Raw genomic sequence first — 19582 nt, 5'->3', positions numbered from 1 at the left:
TCTGAATCGCTTCGTGTATGACTCCACCGACCGTGTTCTTGCAACGCTTCCGCATCGCGATCTTCAAGGGTATGAAGATGCACTTCCCTCTCTCTCGTTGCTAGTTATTCCATAGATTGATCTTGGTGATGCGTAGAAAATTTTGAATTTCTGCTACATTCCCCAACACGAGAAGGCGGAGGATGTCATCAAGCTAAACGTGTGCTGAACGCAGAGGTGCCGTACGTTCGGTGCTCGATCGGTTGGAACGCGAAGAAGTTCGACTGTATCAACCGCGTTGTCAAACGCTTCCGCTTATGGTCTACGAGGGTATGTAGACACACTCTCCCCTCTCGTTGCTATGCATCTCCATGAATAGATCTTGCGTGTGCGTAGATTTTTTTGTTTCCCATGCAACATTTCCCAACAGGGATGTGATGAAGCAAATAGCTTGGGAGGTGACCACGGACTTGACAAGAGCCGTGCGACCAATGGAGGTTATGTTTTGGCCCTCCCAAGTGACTAGCTTTCCGGCGACCTTATCCACAAGGTATTGAAGACCCAATTTTTTGAGGCATCAAATGGAGAGAGGCAGCCTGAAATAACGCATTGGGAAGGAGGCTCTAGATGCCAGTAAGCTTTGCAAAATGTGCTAGAGGTTGATGTGGTTGCGTCGAACAGGAACCACTGAGCTCTTATGGAAGTTAGTACAAAGGCCCGTGACCTCCCCGAAGCCTCTCAAGATGCCTGAGAGGTTATCAATGTTGCCCTTGATAGGATCCATAAAGATTGCCGCATCATCCACATAAAGTGGAGTTCACACGGCTCCCCTTGTCGAAGACCGCGGCCATGCTTGACGCGAGGGGGGGGGGCATTTAGAAGGACCCTTGAAAATTGCGAGCCAAGGAGAGCAGTGATTCAATCCCTAAATTTGCTTGGGAACGCACGCTTTTGAAGGAGGTTGATGATGTATTCCCATTTGACCGAATAAAATGCCTTGTGAATATCAAGTTCCACAGAGGAGGGAGCGGGTCTTCCTTTTGTGCAATCGACGGGCAAGGTTCCGGACGTACATGGAGTTGTCACGAATACTTCTCCTCTTGATAAAGGCACTTTGGGCATTGGAAATAAGGGCATCCATTTGCGGGCCAAGCCGACGGGAGAGCACATTTGCAATGGCATGAATAAGACTAATGGGCCTATAGTCCGAGATCCCGTCCACACCCTCCTTCTTGGGCAAGAGTGCGACATTAGTGGAATTGAGCCAATGGAGGTTTGCCGCATGAAGGGAGTCAAAATAATGAATGACTTGCATGATATCACCCTTTATGATACCCCCAACATTTCTTAAAGAATGCACTGGTGAAGCCATCCAACCCGGGTGCCTTGTCACTTGTATGTCATTGATGGCCTCCTTGACCTCTTCTTCCGAGATGGTGTTGTCAAGTTCATACAAGTCGTGAACCTCCAAGTTGAGTTCATTCCAATTAAAATCTTTGGCACTCCAGTCTCCCCTCCCATGACGTTGGAGAAGTGCTCATGTATGATCTTCTTCTTGGTCGGTGACCTAGCCTTGCCAATGCATGAGCCTATCAATGTAGTCCTTCCTCCTTGCATTGGTGGCGATGAATTTTTGTGCGTGTACGTGTCTCCTTCCTTTAAATTGGCAATCCTCGCACATTGCAAAATTAGTGTTCGCGTCTCCTTCCTTTAAATTAGTGATCCTCGCACATTGCTCACCGCGCCCTTAGCTTGGTTGCATATGTCTTCAGATATTTCTAGCCATATATGGTTGCTAGCTTAGGTAATATTTTGCTGAAATCCATATCACTTGAGCTTGTTGAAACCTTGACGAATATGTTTATGTGTTAGGCTATAATTAGTGAAGTGCTACGTGTTTGAATCAAACACATATAGCCAAACCTAATATCTAAAAGCACGGGGTAGCCAAAACAGACTACACATAACTAAAAAGATAGATAGAAGGTTATGAGAGGGATGGACCGGGCGACCAGATCATTTACGGCGCGATGGTCGAGAGATGATGTCAGATATATTATATTGATTTAGTACACATGGAGAAGCGCCATATTCATGGCTTGAAAAATGTAGGCGTTTACTTTGAAGGTCGTTAGGTTTCATCACGCAATCGATTATCTCATATGGCCGACATAGGCTTTGGATTTCTAGCAAATGTGGCTGAGATTTACCACTTTTTAGACAACCGGGAGAGATCGAAATGTAATGAAAATGCTTTACCATGCCTTTACCTCGAAGCAGAGTTTTATTAATGCAAGTCGAAATGTGCTCTGCACGTAGACGATGACTGGTTGAAAGAGCGCGCTTTTGCCTTTTTGAGGAAAGATACAGCGCTGTTTTAGCTTCTCAGGAAACGAACCTGAGTCTGTTTTCTCTACAGAAAAAACGTGTCTATCAACCTTCTGATGAGGCTAATCTTGGACAATTTGCCCAGCAATAGCATCCACACACAACCTGACTGGTAGATTGGATTTGCCGGTGCGTGCAGCTCTCTTCCTTTTGTGACCTTGGAGGCTCTTTCGTTGTCAATCACCTGTCTCCTGATTTATGTACGATAAAGGAATATAACACGGGCACGTTACGATACTGCAGTAGAACAGTGGCGACCGGGCGAACGTCTAGAGTTTGAATTGTCTTCTAATAGTACCATTTATAGAGGAGAAGAAAGAGCAAGAAGAACAGTGTTTGATCAACGCTTCCCTCCCCCGTCTTCCGAATATCCTTGGAATCGCAAGACCAAGATAGAACAAACTCGTGCAAATTCTGCTACCATTCACGTGATGATGGCATGGGCAATGAGATACAGAATTCAGGATTGCGATAGCCAAGGCGATAAGATGCATAACAGCCACTGCGTGCCTCTGTGGGATGAGAAAAAAGATGGGCAGCAGCAGCAATACACAAGAGCAACATCAGCGTGGGGAACGAACATGTATGTAGGTTCTTGTAACTGTTTACGTGTAGTGTAGTTTCTTATGAGTGCTCCTGGTCCTCGACGGCTTCTGGCACCTGGTCCTCGACGGCTTCTGGCGCCTGCTCCTCTTCCTTGGCCGCCTCTGGCTCTTCGGCGTTCTTGGAGGCGGGCTTGAGCAGGTTGCTGTAGCTGCCCGTCTCCTTGAACAGCTGCCAGAAATGGTTCTGGCAGTACAGGATCCCGTTAAGGGAGGCATAGGAGGCAGTCGTCAGGATGCAGCCGCCGTGAGCGCACTTGAAGCAGGTCTTGTGGTAGGGCTCGCCCTCCAAGGTCATCTGCCAAGGAATTGAAATTATCAGACAGACTTTTGCATATGGAAACGAGGCAACAGGCGCATGCGTAGTCTGTCGTGTCCAAAGATTACTCAGGAAATTTGGGTAGGTTGATCAAGGACTGAAATGATGCAAACACATATATGCATGTGCATTCTATTGCTCTTCAATTTTGTTAGCCAAAAGTTGAGATTTCCCAGTTACCGAAGTTTCCACTGCTTAATCGCGACCGGCTTAATCGTTCAAGAACGGGAATTTCTTACCTTCTCCAATGGGTACACAGTCTTCTTGCAGGCAGCACACTTGTCCTGAGTTCCACAGAACACAGAGCCATACTTGTTTGGGACCTTAGACTGTAGGAAAAAAAACGAATTATGAGCTGCAATCTGTGACAAATTGGGAAATAATGATATTGCTGATTGTACTCTACGAAATACTCGTATTAAATCAGCAGCAAAGGATAACCTATCAGGCTGCAATATATATTTTTTCATAATCATTTCACAACAAATATAAGTGTGGCCCACAGAATGGCGAGAAAGCAATACCTGCTCATTATTTGCCTTTGCGCCTGAACAAAAAAAAAAGAACAAGTACAATGTGATGAGATTTCTGTTGTAATTGCAAACAAAACAACAGCGGGAAGAGCAATGCAGGACAAACTTACATGTGGGGAAGTTTTTCTTGAAGCTGCCTGTTTCCTTGAAAAGCTGCTCAAAATGAGTCTTGCAGAAAAGAACTCCATCCATGGAGGAGTAGCTGCACATCTAGAAATAGTGCAGTTCAACGTGAGCTCATGCACATGACATAATTCAGAAGATCACAGAGCAAAGGGATGTGAGAAACTGATGCATCCGACAGCAAATGTCAAGAAGGGGGCATTACCGAAAGAGTGCCTTTGCAATGGCTGCATTTGAAGCAATACTTGTGGTAGGGAATGCCATCCGCAGTAAGGAGGTCAATGAAATGAACGGTCTTGTCACAAGCCTTGCACTTGTCCTGTGTACCATAGAATGTCATCTTGATATTCTTGGTGGTGAAACCTAGCGAAATATGCCACTCAGTTGCTGACAAGAGTTGTCTGGCTCAAGCCTTCTAATGCTATCAAGATAACCTGTCTTCGGCTCTCGATCTGCGACCTAATAGAAGCAGATGAAAGCCAAAGAGAGGTTGGACCCAGAAGCAGTGGAAGGCTTTAAATGAATGCCTGAAACCGGATTTGGGAGAGGCAGAAGGAAAAATAGAAAAGGCTAGGCTCTAACACCAAGCCACAGGAAAAGGTCAGAGATGAGAATAGATGTGCCACGTCATAATGCTAACTTTGGAGATTACTCCTTGCACGGTTCTAATTTGTGGTTATTCTCCTATACAAAGTGGTCAACTATATTTAGTGTCCAAAGATAACTAAATACTAACAATAGTCCAAGACATAGGGAGAAGTATTGCGAAATTAGAAGGCGTTGTTATCTATCGGTCAAGTTTTTCTTGGACGAAGAAGGTGGTCGATGTTAAATCTATTCTTAGTGCACCCAGAAAGACACACATGCATTCTCAATATAACCAGAAAAAACATGCTCGTTTACAGCACATATGATAAATATCAAATAACATGCACTTGAATATACAATGAATAAACGCCAAGACCTTGTTTGGCCTTGAACCCGAACCGCTTTTCAGAAACAAAGAAACGATGCAGCAAAAAGCTTATATAAAAATTCAAGGCGCAAAAAGATAACTCCTAGAATTATATAAATGAACAGTTAAGTTGCTACTAGCTTTAGTCTATGAACTGGAGAAACAAAAGAAATGAAGGTGAAACATTACAAATTTGTATTCACATTATGTACATACTCTGTTTTCTCAGAGCCACAAACCAACAAGCAATCAGGATACCTCTGATCTAGCTTCAGTCCCAAGAATTTGTTCTGCAAAAGAGTGACCTGTCAGTCCTGTCTGCTTCAATGCAAAGTAAAGTTACGATGGATGTGCAGGAAAATTACCTGACAATTAGTCAGTCTGTTCTCTATCTTCCAACAAGGAATGCCGGTATGAAGGATATTCGGATTTGACACAATAATTTTTGAAGAAATCGAAGCTTGGAAAACATTGTTATTCCAAGTTTGAAAATTTGCATGGTTATTCATATCATAATATAGTTCGCTGTTTGTACACTCCAAAGCAGAGCAAATATATTTGAACAAAAATGGGCTACAGTGTTGTACAAGCGCCCACATAGGCAGAAACAAAAAATGAGGTAGTACAACATGTTTGCGCCTAGTCCACGTCAGAATAAAAAGGCCTTTAAGTCTCCCATTCTTCAGCCAGGTAGTTGTATTGTGGATGCCAATCATAAAAAACGATAGGCTCCGGTGTATGGTGGTCTAGTAAACAGACACTTCAATCTGAACCTTGTATTCCAACCAAATTTACTTGAGAAATCTCGAGACATCACCAACGGGACGCAAGGAGAATCAGGTCTTAATCAATCTTAAGACATCACCAACGAGATGAAGGGAGCCAGTAACCAAGACCTGATTCAGTACACAAAAACAAACCTATAAGCATCGAGTAGGAAAGAAGTTGCAACTTGCAAGAGAATAAATACAGATACATAACACATGTTCTTAGTCATGGATTAGCAGAAATGAACAAATATAAAAGCAAACAAAAACACCAGTGTAATAAATTTTATTTTTTTCGAGAAAACACAAAGGACTCTTTGCATTTCATTTCATTGAAAAGATGAGAAGATACAAACCTCCTAGGAGGTGGTGGTTACATGGGTTAGCACCCTATCAGTGAACATCCCAGTTAGTGGGAAGGACTACCCTGAGACCCAGTGAGCCAGCTTGTGCCCAACATTTGGCTTCGGCCTTAATCCTATCTACGAGTGTGGTAACCGAGGGGCGCGCATTCTCGAAGACGCACTCATTGCGCTGTTTCCAGATCATCCAAGGGACGAGCATGGCGATGGATTGCAGGCCTTTCCGTAGCGCATGTGGGGTCTGCCCTTTCGTTCGTTGCCACCAGTCCGTGAGGGTGGGCTCATTGCTTGGCGGTTGTGAAGGTATCCTCGCCCAAGCCAGCACGTCGTGCCAGGTTTGCCGCGTAAACGTGCTTGGCGGTTGTGAAGGTATCGTGGATGGTGCTGCACGCTGTCCAACACCGGTCCTGGCTGGCCAACCAGTGAAAGAAATGGACGCGGCGCGGTGCCCAGCTCTTCCAGGTAAGCTTCCAGGAGGGGCATTTCATGGACCCGTGGAAGGTTGCAGCGTAGCAAGACCGTGCCGTATAGGTGCCACTAGCCGTCCATCTCCAGAGCATTCGGTCAGGCCGGTTTGATAGGCTGATGTGCTGCACGGCTTGCCAAAGTCTGAGATATTGGCCAATCTCATGGATCCCTATCACTCCTTGAATGTCACGAGCCCAAAAGTTGCCCGCTAGGCCTGCGGCCACCGTTCTTGACTTGCATCGCCGTTTGGGAATGCATTGGTAGAGTGCCGGTGCGAGTTCACGCACGGACTGACCGTTGAGCCATCGGTCATCCCAAAACAGTGCCGTCAGTCCATCGCCAAGCTCCATGGTCGTCGATGCGAAGAACAACGCGCGCTCCTCGCGGGAAAACTGGAGGTCGAGGCCTCGCCATGCGCGGCCGTCGTCCGTGTTCGCGCGGCCGTCGTCCGTGTGGGAGAACCACATCCAGCGCAGGCGCAGCGCGAGGCCAGCATGCTCCAGGTCCTGGACCCCGAGCCCGCCGTACTCGAGCGGACGGCACACACGTCGCCAGTTGACGTGGCAGTGTCCGCCATTAGCAACAGCGCGCCCAGCCCACAAAAAGCCGCGCTGGATCTTTTCGAGCTGTCTCAAGGTCTTCTTGGGCGGCGCAAACGCGAGCAGTTGATGTATCGGAATCGCAGCAAGCACCGATTTGACCAAAGCCAGCCGCCCGGTTTTGTTCATGAGCCATGCTTTCCATGTGGGGAGCCGAGCAGCCACCGAGTCAACGAGGGGTTGTAGTTGGGCAGCTGAGGGGCGGCGTAGCGTGAGCAGGATGCCAAGATAAGTAATGGGCAGCCCCGCTTTCGCGCATCCCACCTGATCAATTGTTGCATCCGCCTCGGGGTCGCCATTGAGGGTAGTGGCGGAGCTTTTGGCATAGTTCACGCGGAGGCCGCTTGCTTCGCTGAATAGGGCCAGGATAGCGCAGACGGCCTCCACGTCGCCGTGCGTGGCGTGGCAGAATAGCATCACGTCATCGGCGTACAGGGATATGGCCGGAATGTCTCGTCGGGGGTGCAGCCGCTGCAAGATGCCGGCGTCGTGGGCGCGGCTGATCAGGCGCCCAAGGACGTCCACGGCGAGCACGAAGAGCTGCGGGGATACGGGGTCGCCCTGGCGCAGCCCGCAGCGATGCCAAACTGGCGGTCCCGGCTCACCATTGATCATGATCCGAGTGCTCGAAGATGAAAGCAAGATCGCGAGCCACTCCCTGAAGCGAGGTCCGAATCCGTATTGGCCAAGAGCCTCGAAAAGGAAGGGCCAGGATAGGGAGTCGAAGGCGCGCGTTAGGTCTAGCTTGAGCATCACTCTCGGAGCCCCAAGTTGGTGCAGCAGCTTCATCGATTGCTTGACGAGGACAAAGTTGTCGTGCAGGCTCCGTCCCGGGATGAAAGCGTTCTGGTTGCGGCTAACCATGTCTCCCAATCTGGGCGCTAGGCGGAGCGATAGCACCTTCGCGAAGATCTTCGCCACAAGGTGAATGAGGCATATTGTCCGGTAGTCACGGAGTTGGCACGCGTCTGCTCGCTTTGGGAGTAATGTCAAGAGGGCCTGGTTGAGCTTGCTGAGTCCACGACCGCGCAGCTCAAAGAGCTGCTGGAAGACGTCGAAGAAGTCTTGCTTGATGATGCTCCAGCAGGCCCGCAAAAATTCCGCGGTAAATCCGTCCGGCCCCGGCGCTTTGCGGGCCGGGAGGCGCTTGACGGCGTCCCAAATCTCCTCCGGGCTGAAAGGTGCCTCGAGGTCAGTCAGGTCATGGGGCTCGATGATCTGCGATAGATCCAGCATGTGGTTGCGGGCGGCGGAGGAGCCAAGGAGATCGTCAAAGTACGTGAAGGCCGCTTGGGCCATTCCCTCCTGATCAGTGATCACTTGTCCTTCGACCACAAGGCTGAATATGTGATTCTTCTGTCGGCGGAATGAACATTGCCGGTGGAAGAAGGCTGTGTTAGCATCGGCGTCCTTGAGCGTGGTGATCCGCGCTCGCTGCCTCGCGATCGTGCGCTCGAGAGAAGCCAGCCCCAAGTATGAGATCTTGAGCTGTTTTCGCAGCCAACCTTCCGGGGGAGAGAGCGTGCGGTCTTCCTGGGTTTTGTCAAAACGCGATATGAGCTCGCGGGAGATGGCCATCTTGTCACGAATGCAACCCTTGGACTTGGCGCTCCAACTCGTCAGTGCGCGGGCAGTGCTCTGAAGGCGCAGCATGAGACGCCGGAAAGGGTCCGGGTCGAGCACCGATCCCCAAGCCGCGGCAACCGTGTCGTGGAATCCGTCGAGCCGGAGCCAGAAATCCTCAAAATGGAACCTCCGATGCGCTACATGCGTGGGCGCGCAGTCGAGGAGGAGCGGGCAATGGTCGGACACGACGGAGGCGAGGCATCTCAAGTGGCAGTCACCATGCGCGTCCTCCCAGTCCACGGTGCAAAACACGCGGTCCAGGTGCACCAGGGTGGGCGGAGTTTGCTCGTTGGACCACGTGAATCGTCTGCCATTGAGGTATACCTCCTTGAGCGCGAGGTCGTTGACGAGGCGGCGGAATCTTCCCATCATGCGGCGATTCAGGTTGCCGTTATTCTTGTCTTCATCGCGTAAGATCAAGTTGAAGTCACCGCAAAGCATCCACGGCCCGGGGCAGTCCGCGCGTATATCGCGGATCTCCTGCAGAAAGGCGATCTTTTCCTCGTCCTCTTGGGGGCCGTAAACGACGGACATCCACCACGGCGTGAATTGAACGAGTAGAAGAAGAATATATGCCAAAAAGACAAGACAATTACATACATGTGTGAATGAGGGTCAGTAAAGGATAAGTGATAACAGATCCTACAATGCCTAGAGGGGGGTAGCTAGATATGGATGGCTGGGTGAAATATTCCAGTCATCGCATGACATAATGTAGTACTGCTATGAGACATTTCAGAGAACATCACTGAAAATAATCAAATATGCCCAAAAAAATTACCTGGCATGAAGTAGATTGGTTTTGTTGAGAAGTTTCCCTTAGCCACTTAATTGCTGATGGAAGAGATTCAAAAACTAAACTAGCCCCGCTAGAACTTGTGCCATTTAGACCTGCATTGTTCCCATTGAAGTTCATCAATCATCTTTAACTCAAATGGTCGTGTTGACAGTACAACCCAGTTTGAGAACTAACTGCGACGAATTTTTAGTATACCTTTCTTGCCGCGAAGCAAGTCTTCCCAGACTGTTTGGAGCGACAACTGCCATGACAAATCAATTTGCTCTCTCCCTGGAGGTGGTGATGCATGCGAACCAAGCTTGTTATATTGCGATTGGTTTGGCACAAATAAGGCCTGGTCAAAGCAGAGGCCTGGGCAAAATAACTTGTCATTATAGAAGAGCAATGAAAGCATCCACTCAACTTACAGTACGAGTATATTGTTCATTTTGAAAAGTAAGCACAAAGAAAATTAGCCAGTGACTTCAGGCAGTCCTCAGCTTGCTGGTAGTTAATTCAACCACACAAGCAATTAAGGAAATACAAGACAGATTATCTACATGCCACGCAAATGAACAACTTCTCTTTGACGTTAAAAGCGGGGACTCTGCCCATTTCATTAACTGAAAAAAACAAGGAGTACAAGCTTATTTACAAAAGCCATAGCTAAAATAAAAGCAAAAGGTAAAAGCGAACCATTGCTCTAGTAGAAATTTGTTTCCTCCAAACACGCTGAGTGATCCTGTATAAAGCAAGGTGATATTCTTGGTTTCGTCCCGTCATTAATATTTATAAAAAGGACCCTGTATTTTTTTAACCAACCCGCACTCCGTCATGAATATGTGAGCCTCGTGAAAAGAGTAGCTACGGCTGGGGGATCGTACGGCAAAAAATCATGCGCCTAGCCCGGTCTGCGCTACTGGGCCACAGATGGGCCTTTTCGTATGGACCGTCCACACAAAAAAAATTGCCGCGCTGGGGGATCAAACTCGTGACTTGAAGTATACGAGTCGCAAGACATCTGCACCAACCAACTCAGCTGTTCATATTTACTGTTAATAATACCACCTCGCTCCTGAAGACACATAAGGACCAGTTTATATAGGATTGCAAATTCACATCAGCAAGGCGCCTTGACAACAACAGGGAGGATGGACGAGATGAATTATGGGCTGTAGAGATTCTGATCGTTAAACAGAAATTGTGGGCTGTCATGTGGGGCTATTAAAAAGGAAAGGTGTGCATCTAAGGAAACGGAATGGAATTTGTGGGCTGTGTCTTGGAGCTATTAAAAAGGGAACGGATTTAATGTCATGAAATGTGGACGGACTGCAAGAAATATATTCCATAGGATGGACGTGCGTGCACACTCAAACCAGCTTTGTGGGAACTCATGAATTTCAGTATTGTGAGCACGAACAGGGACGTGATGTGCCCAAGATTCGAACCAGACTAACTGGCCTGAACAGGATTCCAATTTCAGCATACAAAAAGTTTGTGTCCCGTCCCTCTAGCAAGGCGAGAAACGAGCCAGCAATTAGGCGGCCATCTGAGAGCGACTGGGATCTCCACTGTCCATCAGCGAGGCAAGAAACAACCCAGCGATCACTGGTGGCTAATTAAAGGCAGGGGGAATTAAAACAACAACAACAAAGCCTTTAGTCCCAAACAAGTTGGGGTAGGTTAGAGGTGAAACCCATAAGATCTCGCAACCAACTCATGGCTCTGGCACATGGATAGCAAGCTTTCACGCACCCCTGTCCATAGCTAGCTCTTTGGTTAGCTAGCTCTTTGGTGATACTCCAATCCTTCAGGTCTATCTTAACGGACTCCTCCCATGTCAAATTCGGTCTACCCCGCCCTCTCTTGACATTCTCCGGACGCTTTAGCCGTCCGCTATGCACTGGAGCTTCTGGAGGCCTGCGCTGAATATGCCCAAACCATCTCAGACGATGTTGGACAAGCTTCTCTTCAATTGGTGCTACCCCAACTCTATCTCGTATATCATCATCCCGAACTCGATCTTTCCTCGTGTGGCCACACATCCATCTCAACATACACATCTGCGCCACACCTAACTGTTGAACATATCGCCTTTTAGTCGGCCAACACTCAGCGCCATACAACATTGCGGGTCGAACCGCCGTCCTGTAGAACTTGCCTTTTAGCTTTTGTGGCACTCTCTTGTCACAGAGAATGCCAAAAGCTTGGCGCCACTTCATCCATCCGGCTTTGATTCGATGGTTCACATCTTCATCAATACCCCCATCCTCCTGCAGCATTGACCCCAAATACCGAAAGGTGTCCTTCCGAGGTACCACCTGGCCATCAAGGCTAACCTCCTCCTCCTCACACCTAGTAGTACTGAAACCGCACATCATATGTACTCGGTTTTAGTTCTACTAAGCCTAAACCCTTTCGATTCCAAGGTTTGTCTCCATAACTCTAACTTCTTATTTACCCCCGTCCGACTATCGTCAACTAGCACCACATTATCCGCAAAGAGCATACACCATGGGATATCTCCTTGTATATCCCTTGTGACCTCATCCATCACCAATGCAAAAAGATAAGGGCTCAAAGCTGACCCCTGATGCAGTCCTATCTTAATCGGGAAGTCATCAGTGTCGACATCACTTGTTCGAACACTTGTCACAACATTATCGTACATGTCCTTGATGAGGGTAATGTACTTTGTTGGGACTCCAAGGCCCACCACATGACATTCCGCGGTATCTTATCATAGGCCTTCTCCAAGTCAATGAACACCATATGCAAGTCCTTCTTTTGCTCCCTATATCTCTCCATAAGTTGTCGTACCAAGAAAATGGCTTCCATGGTCGACCTCCAGGCATGAAACCAAACTGATTTTTGGTCACGCTTGTCATTCTTCTTAAGCGGTGCTCAATGACTCTCTCCCATAGCTTCATTGTATGGCTCATCAGCTTAATTCCACGGTAATTAGTACAACTCTGAACATCCCCCTTGTTCAGGGGGAATTAAAAGAAGGAAAGAAATTTTATATGAAGATTAAAGGCATCACTGTATGCGGCTAATTTTTTGGCTAATTGTGCAGCCCGGCGCGGTACGCCCGGCAGATGCCAGACTCAGACATGGCAAACAGAGAATGTAAATAATAAGGATTGTTCGGTAAACTGATTTGGCAGTCCCTCTTATAAATCCAAACAGAAATCAGAATGCAGAAATGAGATAGAACATAGAAGAAGAAGAAGAAGAAGAAGAAGAAGAAGAAGAAGAAGAAGAAGAAGAAGAAAGCTCATGGGAAATATAACTGAAGTATCTTCTTTATTCTTTTTTCATATGGGTGTCTTTTTTTAGGGGAGAGTTGAGAACTCGGTGGCGATCCATTTGTTAATTAGAACTTAGAATTGTATGATTCTTGAATCTACACATACAGGCTAAATATTCATGGTTTTGAGTTGAAGGAAGGAGGGAAAGATTCATGAATCTGACATTTAATATTTTAAGCAGCACTCATATCTATATCTGTATCTATCTATACCTACTATTAAAGGGAACAGGTATTCTTGGTTTGGTTTAGTTCTTTTCGTTTGGTTTGAGTGCACGCTAAAGTTTCATACTGTTGGCTCGTACACAGGCTAAGCGATCTGGGCCAGGTACTTGTATGTTGATGGGCCTTTTATGGGTTTTCATAGAGACCGCGAAAAATAATTGGGTCAAAATAAATCAACATTGTGGGAATTGAACACAGGACCTCTTGTCTGGATCTTTGATGTAACAACCAACGACCTATGCGCCATTCACATTTACTAAGTCCTCATGTTTAGGGCGAGCTAATTAAGCGAATGAGCTAATTAAAGGAAGGATTGTGGGCTTAAATAAAATATTTAAACGGATGTGGCTAATTAAAGAAAGGATTACAGGTAAACCGGTGGAATAATTAAAAGAAAGATTGTGGTCTTAATAACTAGAATATTCAAATAGATGAGGCTAATTAAAGGAAGAACTTGAGGTAAAAAGGTAGGGTAATTAAAAGGAAGGATCTGTAGGCTTCAATGTGTTGGGGCTACTAAATTAGAAAAGGAAGGATTTGATTCCCGACTAAAACGGGTGAGGACGTCATGGTAATTAAAAGAAGAATTATACTTAAATGGAACCAGTGGGAGATTATGCCCGGCAAAGAAACTATGAACACGGCTAAACTGCATCGTATTTTTTTATGTTCATTTTGTAGAAGGATGCTGCGTTGCAGCATGTTCTTCATAGTGAATCCGGTGTTGTGGGACATTATGCTTGCACGAAACATCAATTTTTCCCGTTGCAACACACGGGCATATGTGCTAGTGGTACATATAGAGAGATATATTTGTTAGACTAACTATGCATGCAGATTTTTGCATATGCTATTATATTTTAAGATCCTATTTAGATAGATACATTTTTTGTATTTGGTTCAACTATAGTCTGAGACTGGTTTGATCAACCCGCAACCTGGTGTCCCGTTTGAGTGGGGCAACAATGACGTATTAGCCAATGGAGTAATGAGTAATTTTATCATAATTGATCGGTTCAGTTTTGTCAGTTTGATTAAATTATTGGGCATATCGTTCATCTCATTTCGAAGCATGTACATGTGGATATAGTACAATTCTATTATGCAAATCAACTGCACTTCGGTTGAGTCGTACATATGATTTTCTGTTTCACCATTTGATCACACTCTCCTTAAATACCGGGCAAGTCGTGTGAGTTGTCAAAAGAAGGTGTTACCAATTCCCAGGTAATCATGATGCTATTTAAGATGTTTAATTAAACATCATCCTGTGCTGCGAATTTATTCCATGTTTGTTTTATTCTGCCGCGGATCAAAATGACGGAGTAAACATCTCTTCTCTCACTTTCAGAGCACAGTTGGTCCTCAATTTGAAAACCGACAAAGGTGACTTCTTCCTTATTCACGCCTTGATGCACCTTTTTTCGTGTTCAATCTCACCTGAGAGCAGTGCATCGATACAACAGAGTTCTTATTCTTGCCCTTTAGGAGCAGGCTACCGTTAACAAAAAGTGAGGTGAATTACGGTGGTAATCCGAGCAAGGACACGATGGATAATAATATATACAACATCCTGAGAGGTTGAAAGGAGCGGCTGGCGTCCGAGCTGCAAAAGGGCTCCAAGACATGAGCATCGAGTTTTGCAACACAGGAAAGCGGCCATAGAAAAGGAAGATGAGTGGCAACATGAAGATGAGTGCCATGTTAAAATAGAGTATGTGAAGGTCAGGAGGGGGATCGTCAATGCTAATTTGTTTACAGATCTATGATTTTTCCTCCCGTTGCAACGCACGGGCATGTTTGCTAGTAACTACAAAATGAAATAGTTGCATTGTTCAAGATCATTATTAATACATCAGCAAAGAATTATGTTGACGTACCTTTCTGAGCACATGTATCTAGAAGACGTGGAAGCAATATCTGAGGATCTCTTACTGACATGCAATTGAACAGGAGAATCTGAAAGCATCCCACAAGAGAATGTGTGTGTGTGTGTGAGAGAGAGAGACCATTTAAACATTGCTTTAATCCGAGAGGCTGCCACTGCAAGGCATAGCATACCTTCTTAGAATTGATACCACTACGACGCTGCTCCAAAGGACCTGGTTGTGCTGCATCCTTTTTCGTAACATGGGAAAACCACTTTGCGCATATTTCCATACTTTCTGGGCTATGTGCCCCGTCCAAATAGAAAACTAAGGGACAACTGGTGTCCTTACATTCTGAGCTCACTTGTAGATCTGGGACAATCTGTGCTCGGCCTTGCAAACAAGCAATTGATAGCCCTTTGATGAACTGATCTGGTAAGGTGCCCTGCACTCCATGCTAACATGATTAACTGATCCTAACACATCCTTTTGCGGAAAATAAATAAATGCCAGTTTGGAGTACTTACATGATCTTTGACATGTATTCTGTCCAAATGTCCTTGCCTCTCAAGCCAGGTATTAGCCAATGCAACTGCAAGGCCTGCATTCATGTACTGGTGCTCACCATGCAGCCCAAGAGGTTGATCTTCTAATTGCCGTGGGTCCAAAGGTGGAACTATTCGGATAGAAACCTTTAATGAATTTAAGTTTCATAAATTAACTGGACCAAACTATAGTCATGCTCATTGCAATCAGAATGTGGCAGGCAGAGAGGCGACCAAAAGAATGTGTAGCACGGAATATAACATACACCCAATTCAGAAGCTCTCTGCTTCAGTACAGACATTGCCACCTCTGGTTGTGGAACTGTATAGGCTGGAACTCCCTTCTGTGTTTTGATAAAAAAAAAAGTCATGCAGGTACAAAACAACAGTCAAATTTAGTTACAGAAGTTGTCAGCTGAAGGAGATAGGAGCAAAGCAAACATGTTACATTCTCCTAAAAAATATGTTAAGGAAAAAAAATAGGTCGAGAGAAACCTTCAATATTCCAGCCTTCTCCCCAGCAATTTCTACAAGTGAATTTCCTGCTCAAGCATTGGCAACATGAATGAAACCAGTTTACTACGGATGCAAAGGATTTATTTTTTCATTCAGTTTCATGACTAACCAAGAATTTCCATGTGATCGTATCCGAGGGAAGATATCCCACAAACTACAGGTGCTTTTACCTGCAAAAGTTTCAATTTTCACAGCAGTTATGCTCTCCAGTCTTTTAAGTCAAGATGTTGACGGTGATCTCAACGGGCTAAAATAGGAAGAAAGATAAGCTTAGTATGCATTCCAAACAGATTCTAGATATCTTACAGGTGAACTTAGGTTAAACGAACTACATGACTGTCATTCTGCTATAGTTTGCACTGTGATCTCCGACCAGCCTTTTTGCAGCTCAAGTACATATGCAAGTTTAGTATTAAAATCAGAACCAAAGTGAAGTATCAAAAGGACAACATGTGCTGGTGTATGAGCTTTCTTTTTGGTTGGCGATCATGTCATACAGACACTTCATATTAATGTGGATTATTTAACTACAAAATGATCATAGAAATGTCACAAACCACATTTGTTGCATCATATTTCCCTCCCAAACCGACCTCCAGCACAGCTACATCCACCTGCTTAAACACACAACACAAAAAATGAGTACATTCTAGGAAACCATCATAAATGCAGTTCTGAAAATAGAGAAGTATACCACAGGCTCATCTACCTAGAAAATCATGATGCCTTTGAATAAACCTACCTGATAACTGACCCTTTCACAGTTCAAATTACCAGTCATATGACACCCGTCAGTAACATAGGCTACAGACAGTTCGAGTGAAGATGAAAATTATAATGGAGGTGGGTACTGGCAGCCTTTTTACAGAAAATAAAGCCATTTTCTTTCATAAGCGTACAAATAATCTGCATAAGCGTACAAATAATCTGATACACAATGAGCCAATGTCCACAATATCTAGCCTTTAGATGGGAAAGTCTTCAAAATTCACATATAAGAAAAGGCTCAAACATGTATTTATCTAGATTCATGACAAGAGTGAAAGCTTGTCGAACAATAAGTATTCGAAAAGTATTAACCTGCTCATCTGAAAAAATCTTGAATGCTAGCAGCGCAAGGAACCTAAAGTAGGCTGGCATTGGAATATCATCACCAGTTTTGACCTGAAACGTAAACAAAATTCACCACATTAATGGGTGTTTTAAGGAAAGTATTAAAGTTCACGAAAAGAAATAATGCAGATTCTACTAGTATTTATTTCATATAGTCCCACTTCAACATGATACAGCCGCAATGGCATCATATGAAACAAAACAGGTGATATTTACCTTCAATTTGTTCCAGCACCACCAGAAATACCTAATGAACTTTTCTTCTGAAATGTCCAGCCTGTAACCTCACCAGAAAAAAAGGGTAATAGGTAAGTACAATGATGCATAGTGATAGGACGAATTAAATAAGTCACTCAACAATAGTAATTCCCTCAAGTCTAATTATAATGAGAAGCAACTAAAGACTTCATTTAAAAAAATGTAGCATCACAGCAAAGAGAAAAGTACCCATCAAGCCGAAACCGCTCACGGACATCGATCAAGTGTGGAGAGGTGAAAAGTCCAGTGCGGAAACCACATGATCGAAGAATTGACTCGGCAAATGTGCATGTTGAACCCTGACGGATATAAAAAGCCCAGAGAAGTTAACAGCCGCTCTGCTGCAAAATTTTCTTTGCAAGAATATTACAAAGGATAGACTCAGTAAGTGCGCACAAAAACAATGAGAAAGTGCTATAGTCTGTTTACATTGTTAGATATCACTAGGTCATAGTCCATTATCACAAACAACTAGAAACACGACACAGACTACAAAATTACAAACACTTCATTAAAATAAGCAAGGCCTCAGGTAAAGGCTACTTCAGCAATTATGTTAGTTTCTAAAGTAAACTGCTTGATGCCAACTTGTATTACTCCGTGTTTCAAGCCAGATGAGACACGCATAAAAAACAAAGGCAATCCAATGTTTTATTTTCCTTTTCTTTTTTGAAAAAAAAGTAGGGGCGCTGTCATTCATTCAGAGGAACAAAGTTCTAAAAGTATAGGGGGGAGGGGGGCTCGGTCGCCTCGGCAAAACAAAGAAGCAGGCTGTCTACCCGTTGGCTTAAACACTGCAAGACACACAATAATGCAAGATATCCTCTTGAGTGAGGAAAGAAATCCCCTCGGCATCTAAGAAGTCATTTCATTTCTAAAAATGTGTCTGTTCTGCTCCTTGCAGACATTCGACCAAACATATAACAGTGCGGCACCTGCGTAGAGTCTTGGATGAAGGCCCGAGGTTGTGCCCCCACCAGCGTCCAGGGAAGATTGAGACAGAGGCAGAGGGGCAATGTGGTCATCTTGCCAATCCAACGTCTCACGAGAAAATAGAGTTGAAATGCAAACGATGTAGATAACACTAGTTCATACAGTTACAACTATTGCTGTGCTTGGTTACCAATAAACTAAAACCGCAAGCCTAAACCCATCCAGAATTCCAGAACAGTTCAAATCTTAACCCAGCAACGCCATCCCTAACGCTGCATCCAGCTGTACTCACCTTCCCTTTGGTCCCGGCGACGTGAACCACCTTCAGCCGCGCGATGGGCTCCTCCAGCTCCAGTATCTGCAAACCAAACCAAACCGCAATCAGAAACAACAGAACAAGCCACAGATGAATCGAACATACCGCCGTCGCAGCAACACCACCTGCAGGTACTTGGCCATGAGCTCCCACTGGTTGCCGCGGTTGCCGGTGTCCGCGCGCACCTTCTGCTTGATCAGCGACGCCAGGCACCCCAGCACCTCCTCGTACTCCGCCGACCCCGTCGCCGCACCTGCGCTCACCCCCCACGCACCGCCGCATCATTCGCTGTCCCCAAATGGAGCAGAGAGGAAGTTTCTGTTTCGGTCCGGTTCGCGAGCTTACCTGCCTGTGCGGCGCCGGCCATGGCGCGGGGGAGGATGAAGGATGGGCGGAGGGGGCGGGCAGGGCTAGGGGCGAGCGGGTGGGGAGGCGGAGAGTGGAGCGAGAGTAGGCGGCGGAGGTGGGCGAGGCGAGGTGCCGGCATGGCGAGGGAGGAGGAGGCGGGTACTGGTAGTTTGGTGGTGGTCGGAGTGGCGGAGCGCTTCGGTGGTGCGGGTCGTGGGCTCGCGCCGCCGCTCGCGCGCATCGCTCACCCACCAATCGTGTGATGTGGAGCGCTCAGCTTCCTTTATCGCCGTTGTGTTGGGTTTTGGGTTTTTTCGGGAACGCTGTGTTGGGCTCTAGCGCTGTGCGGGAGAAACAGCAGGCCCCATTTCTTTATAGTTTTGGGCTTAACAGGTTACTACGAGGTAGCGTAGCCCATTATTTGAAGCTTTTTCCCGCAATCCTGGCCCATGACATGCACCGATTGTGAAGGAAATTACGGGAGCTACTATGCGTTCGGAAGCGCCTATAGGGCGCAGCACGCGCTGCGAAGGAAGCGGGCGCGCACCCCCCGCTCCCCTTCTGGGCCGGCCTATGTGTGGCCGGGACTCCACCTGTTTTTTTGCGGATGTTTCCTTTTTCTTTTTTTTCTTTTCTTTTTTTCTTTTTTCA

At 46.0% G+C, this 19582-nt stretch overlaps 2 protein-coding genes across 6 annotated transcripts; both read right to left on the bottom strand.

The window, feature by feature from the left end:
* Positions 1 to 2760: 2760 nt before the first annotated feature.
* Positions 2761 to 5334, bottom strand: LOC109773666 (LIM domain-containing protein PLIM2b). Of its 3 annotated transcripts, XM_073511969.1 has the most exons (6): positions 5265 to 5334; positions 5089 to 5189; positions 4150 to 4263; positions 3813 to 4031; positions 3528 to 3617; positions 2761 to 3267 (listed from the first exon to the last, which is right to left on the bottom strand). In XM_073511969.1, the coding sequence occupies exons 4-6, from the start codon at positions 4029 to 4031 to the stop codon at positions 2992 to 2994; spliced, it is 585 nt and encodes a 194-aa protein (XP_073368070.1). In that variant the 5' UTR covers positions 4150 to 4263; positions 5089 to 5189; positions 5265 to 5334; the 3' UTR covers positions 2761 to 2991. The 3 variants fall into 3 exon arrangements, with proteins under 3 accessions (XP_073368070.1, XP_020187963.1, XP_073368064.1); XM_020332374.4 differs by lacking the exons at positions 5089 to 5189; positions 5265 to 5334 and having other exon boundaries at positions 3813 to 3835; positions 3932 to 4031; positions 4150 to 4571; XM_073511963.1 differs by lacking the exons at positions 5089 to 5189; positions 5265 to 5334 and having other exon boundaries at positions 4150 to 4574.
* A 49-nt stretch (positions 5335 to 5383) lies between these two features.
* On the bottom strand, positions 5384 to 19211 carry LOC109773665 (folylpolyglutamate synthase). Of its 3 annotated transcripts, none has more exons than XR_012205858.1 (16): positions 18929 to 19211; positions 18709 to 18836; positions 18560 to 18625; positions 17524 to 17633; positions 17293 to 17353; positions 17044 to 17127; positions 16521 to 16577; positions 16073 to 16133; positions 15943 to 15989; positions 15714 to 15791; positions 15430 to 15594; positions 15096 to 15347; positions 14915 to 14993; positions 9716 to 9871; positions 9046 to 9612; positions 5384 to 5795 (listed from the first exon to the last, which is right to left on the bottom strand). XR_012205858.1 is itself a non-coding variant. In XM_020332372.4 (16 exons), exons 1-16 carry the CDS (start codon positions 19170 to 19172, stop codon positions 5736 to 5738), a joined length of 1758 nt encoding a protein of 585 aa, XP_020187961.1. In that variant the 5' UTR covers positions 19173 to 19211; the 3' UTR covers positions 5384 to 5735. The 3 variants fall into 3 exon arrangements, 2 of the variants coding, with proteins under 2 accessions (XP_020187961.1, XP_045090203.1); XM_020332372.4 differs by having other exon boundaries at positions 9503 to 9612; XM_045234268.2 differs by having other exon boundaries at positions 9503 to 9612; positions 18270 to 18625; positions 18929 to 19188.
* Positions 19212 to 19582: the final 371 nt, after the last annotated feature.

Source organism: Aegilops tauschii, chromosome 1 (assembly GCF_002575655.3).
Source record: "Aegilops tauschii subsp. strangulata cultivar AL8/78 chromosome 1, Aet v6.0, whole genome shotgun sequence".
NCBI classification, from domain to species: domain Eukaryota; kingdom Viridiplantae; phylum Streptophyta; class Magnoliopsida; order Poales; family Poaceae; genus Aegilops; species Aegilops tauschii.
This window is presented reverse-complemented; position numbering and strand designations above follow the sequence as displayed.

Bases quoted from the DNA above. Each gene is read 5' to 3' on its own strand.
- LOC109773666 (XM_073511963.1), bottom strand. From the start codon at position 4,284: ATGACATTCTATGGTACACAGGACAAGTGCAAGGCTTGTGACAAGACC. The intron at 4,032-4,149 runs GTAATGCCCCCT...CACTATTTCTAG, and splicing joins ATTGCAAAGGCACTCTTTCG to ATGTGCAGCTACTCCTCCAT. The intron at 3,618-3,812 runs GTATTGCTTTCT...TTTTTCCTACAG, and splicing joins CAAAGGCAAATAATGAGCAG to TCTAAGGTCCCAAACAAGTA.
- LOC109773665 (XM_020332372.4), bottom strand. From the start codon at position 19,172: ATGCGCGCGAGCGGCGGCGCGAGCCCACGACCCGCACCACCGAAGCGC. The intron at 15,792-15,942 runs GTTTCTCTCGAC...ATCAAAACACAG, and splicing joins AGAAGGCTGGAATATTGAAG to AAGGGAGTTCCAGCCTATAC. The intron at 14,994-15,095 runs GTATGCTATGCC...GGATGCTTTCAG, and splicing joins GTGGTATCAATTCTAAGAAG to ATTCTCCTGTTCAATTGCAT.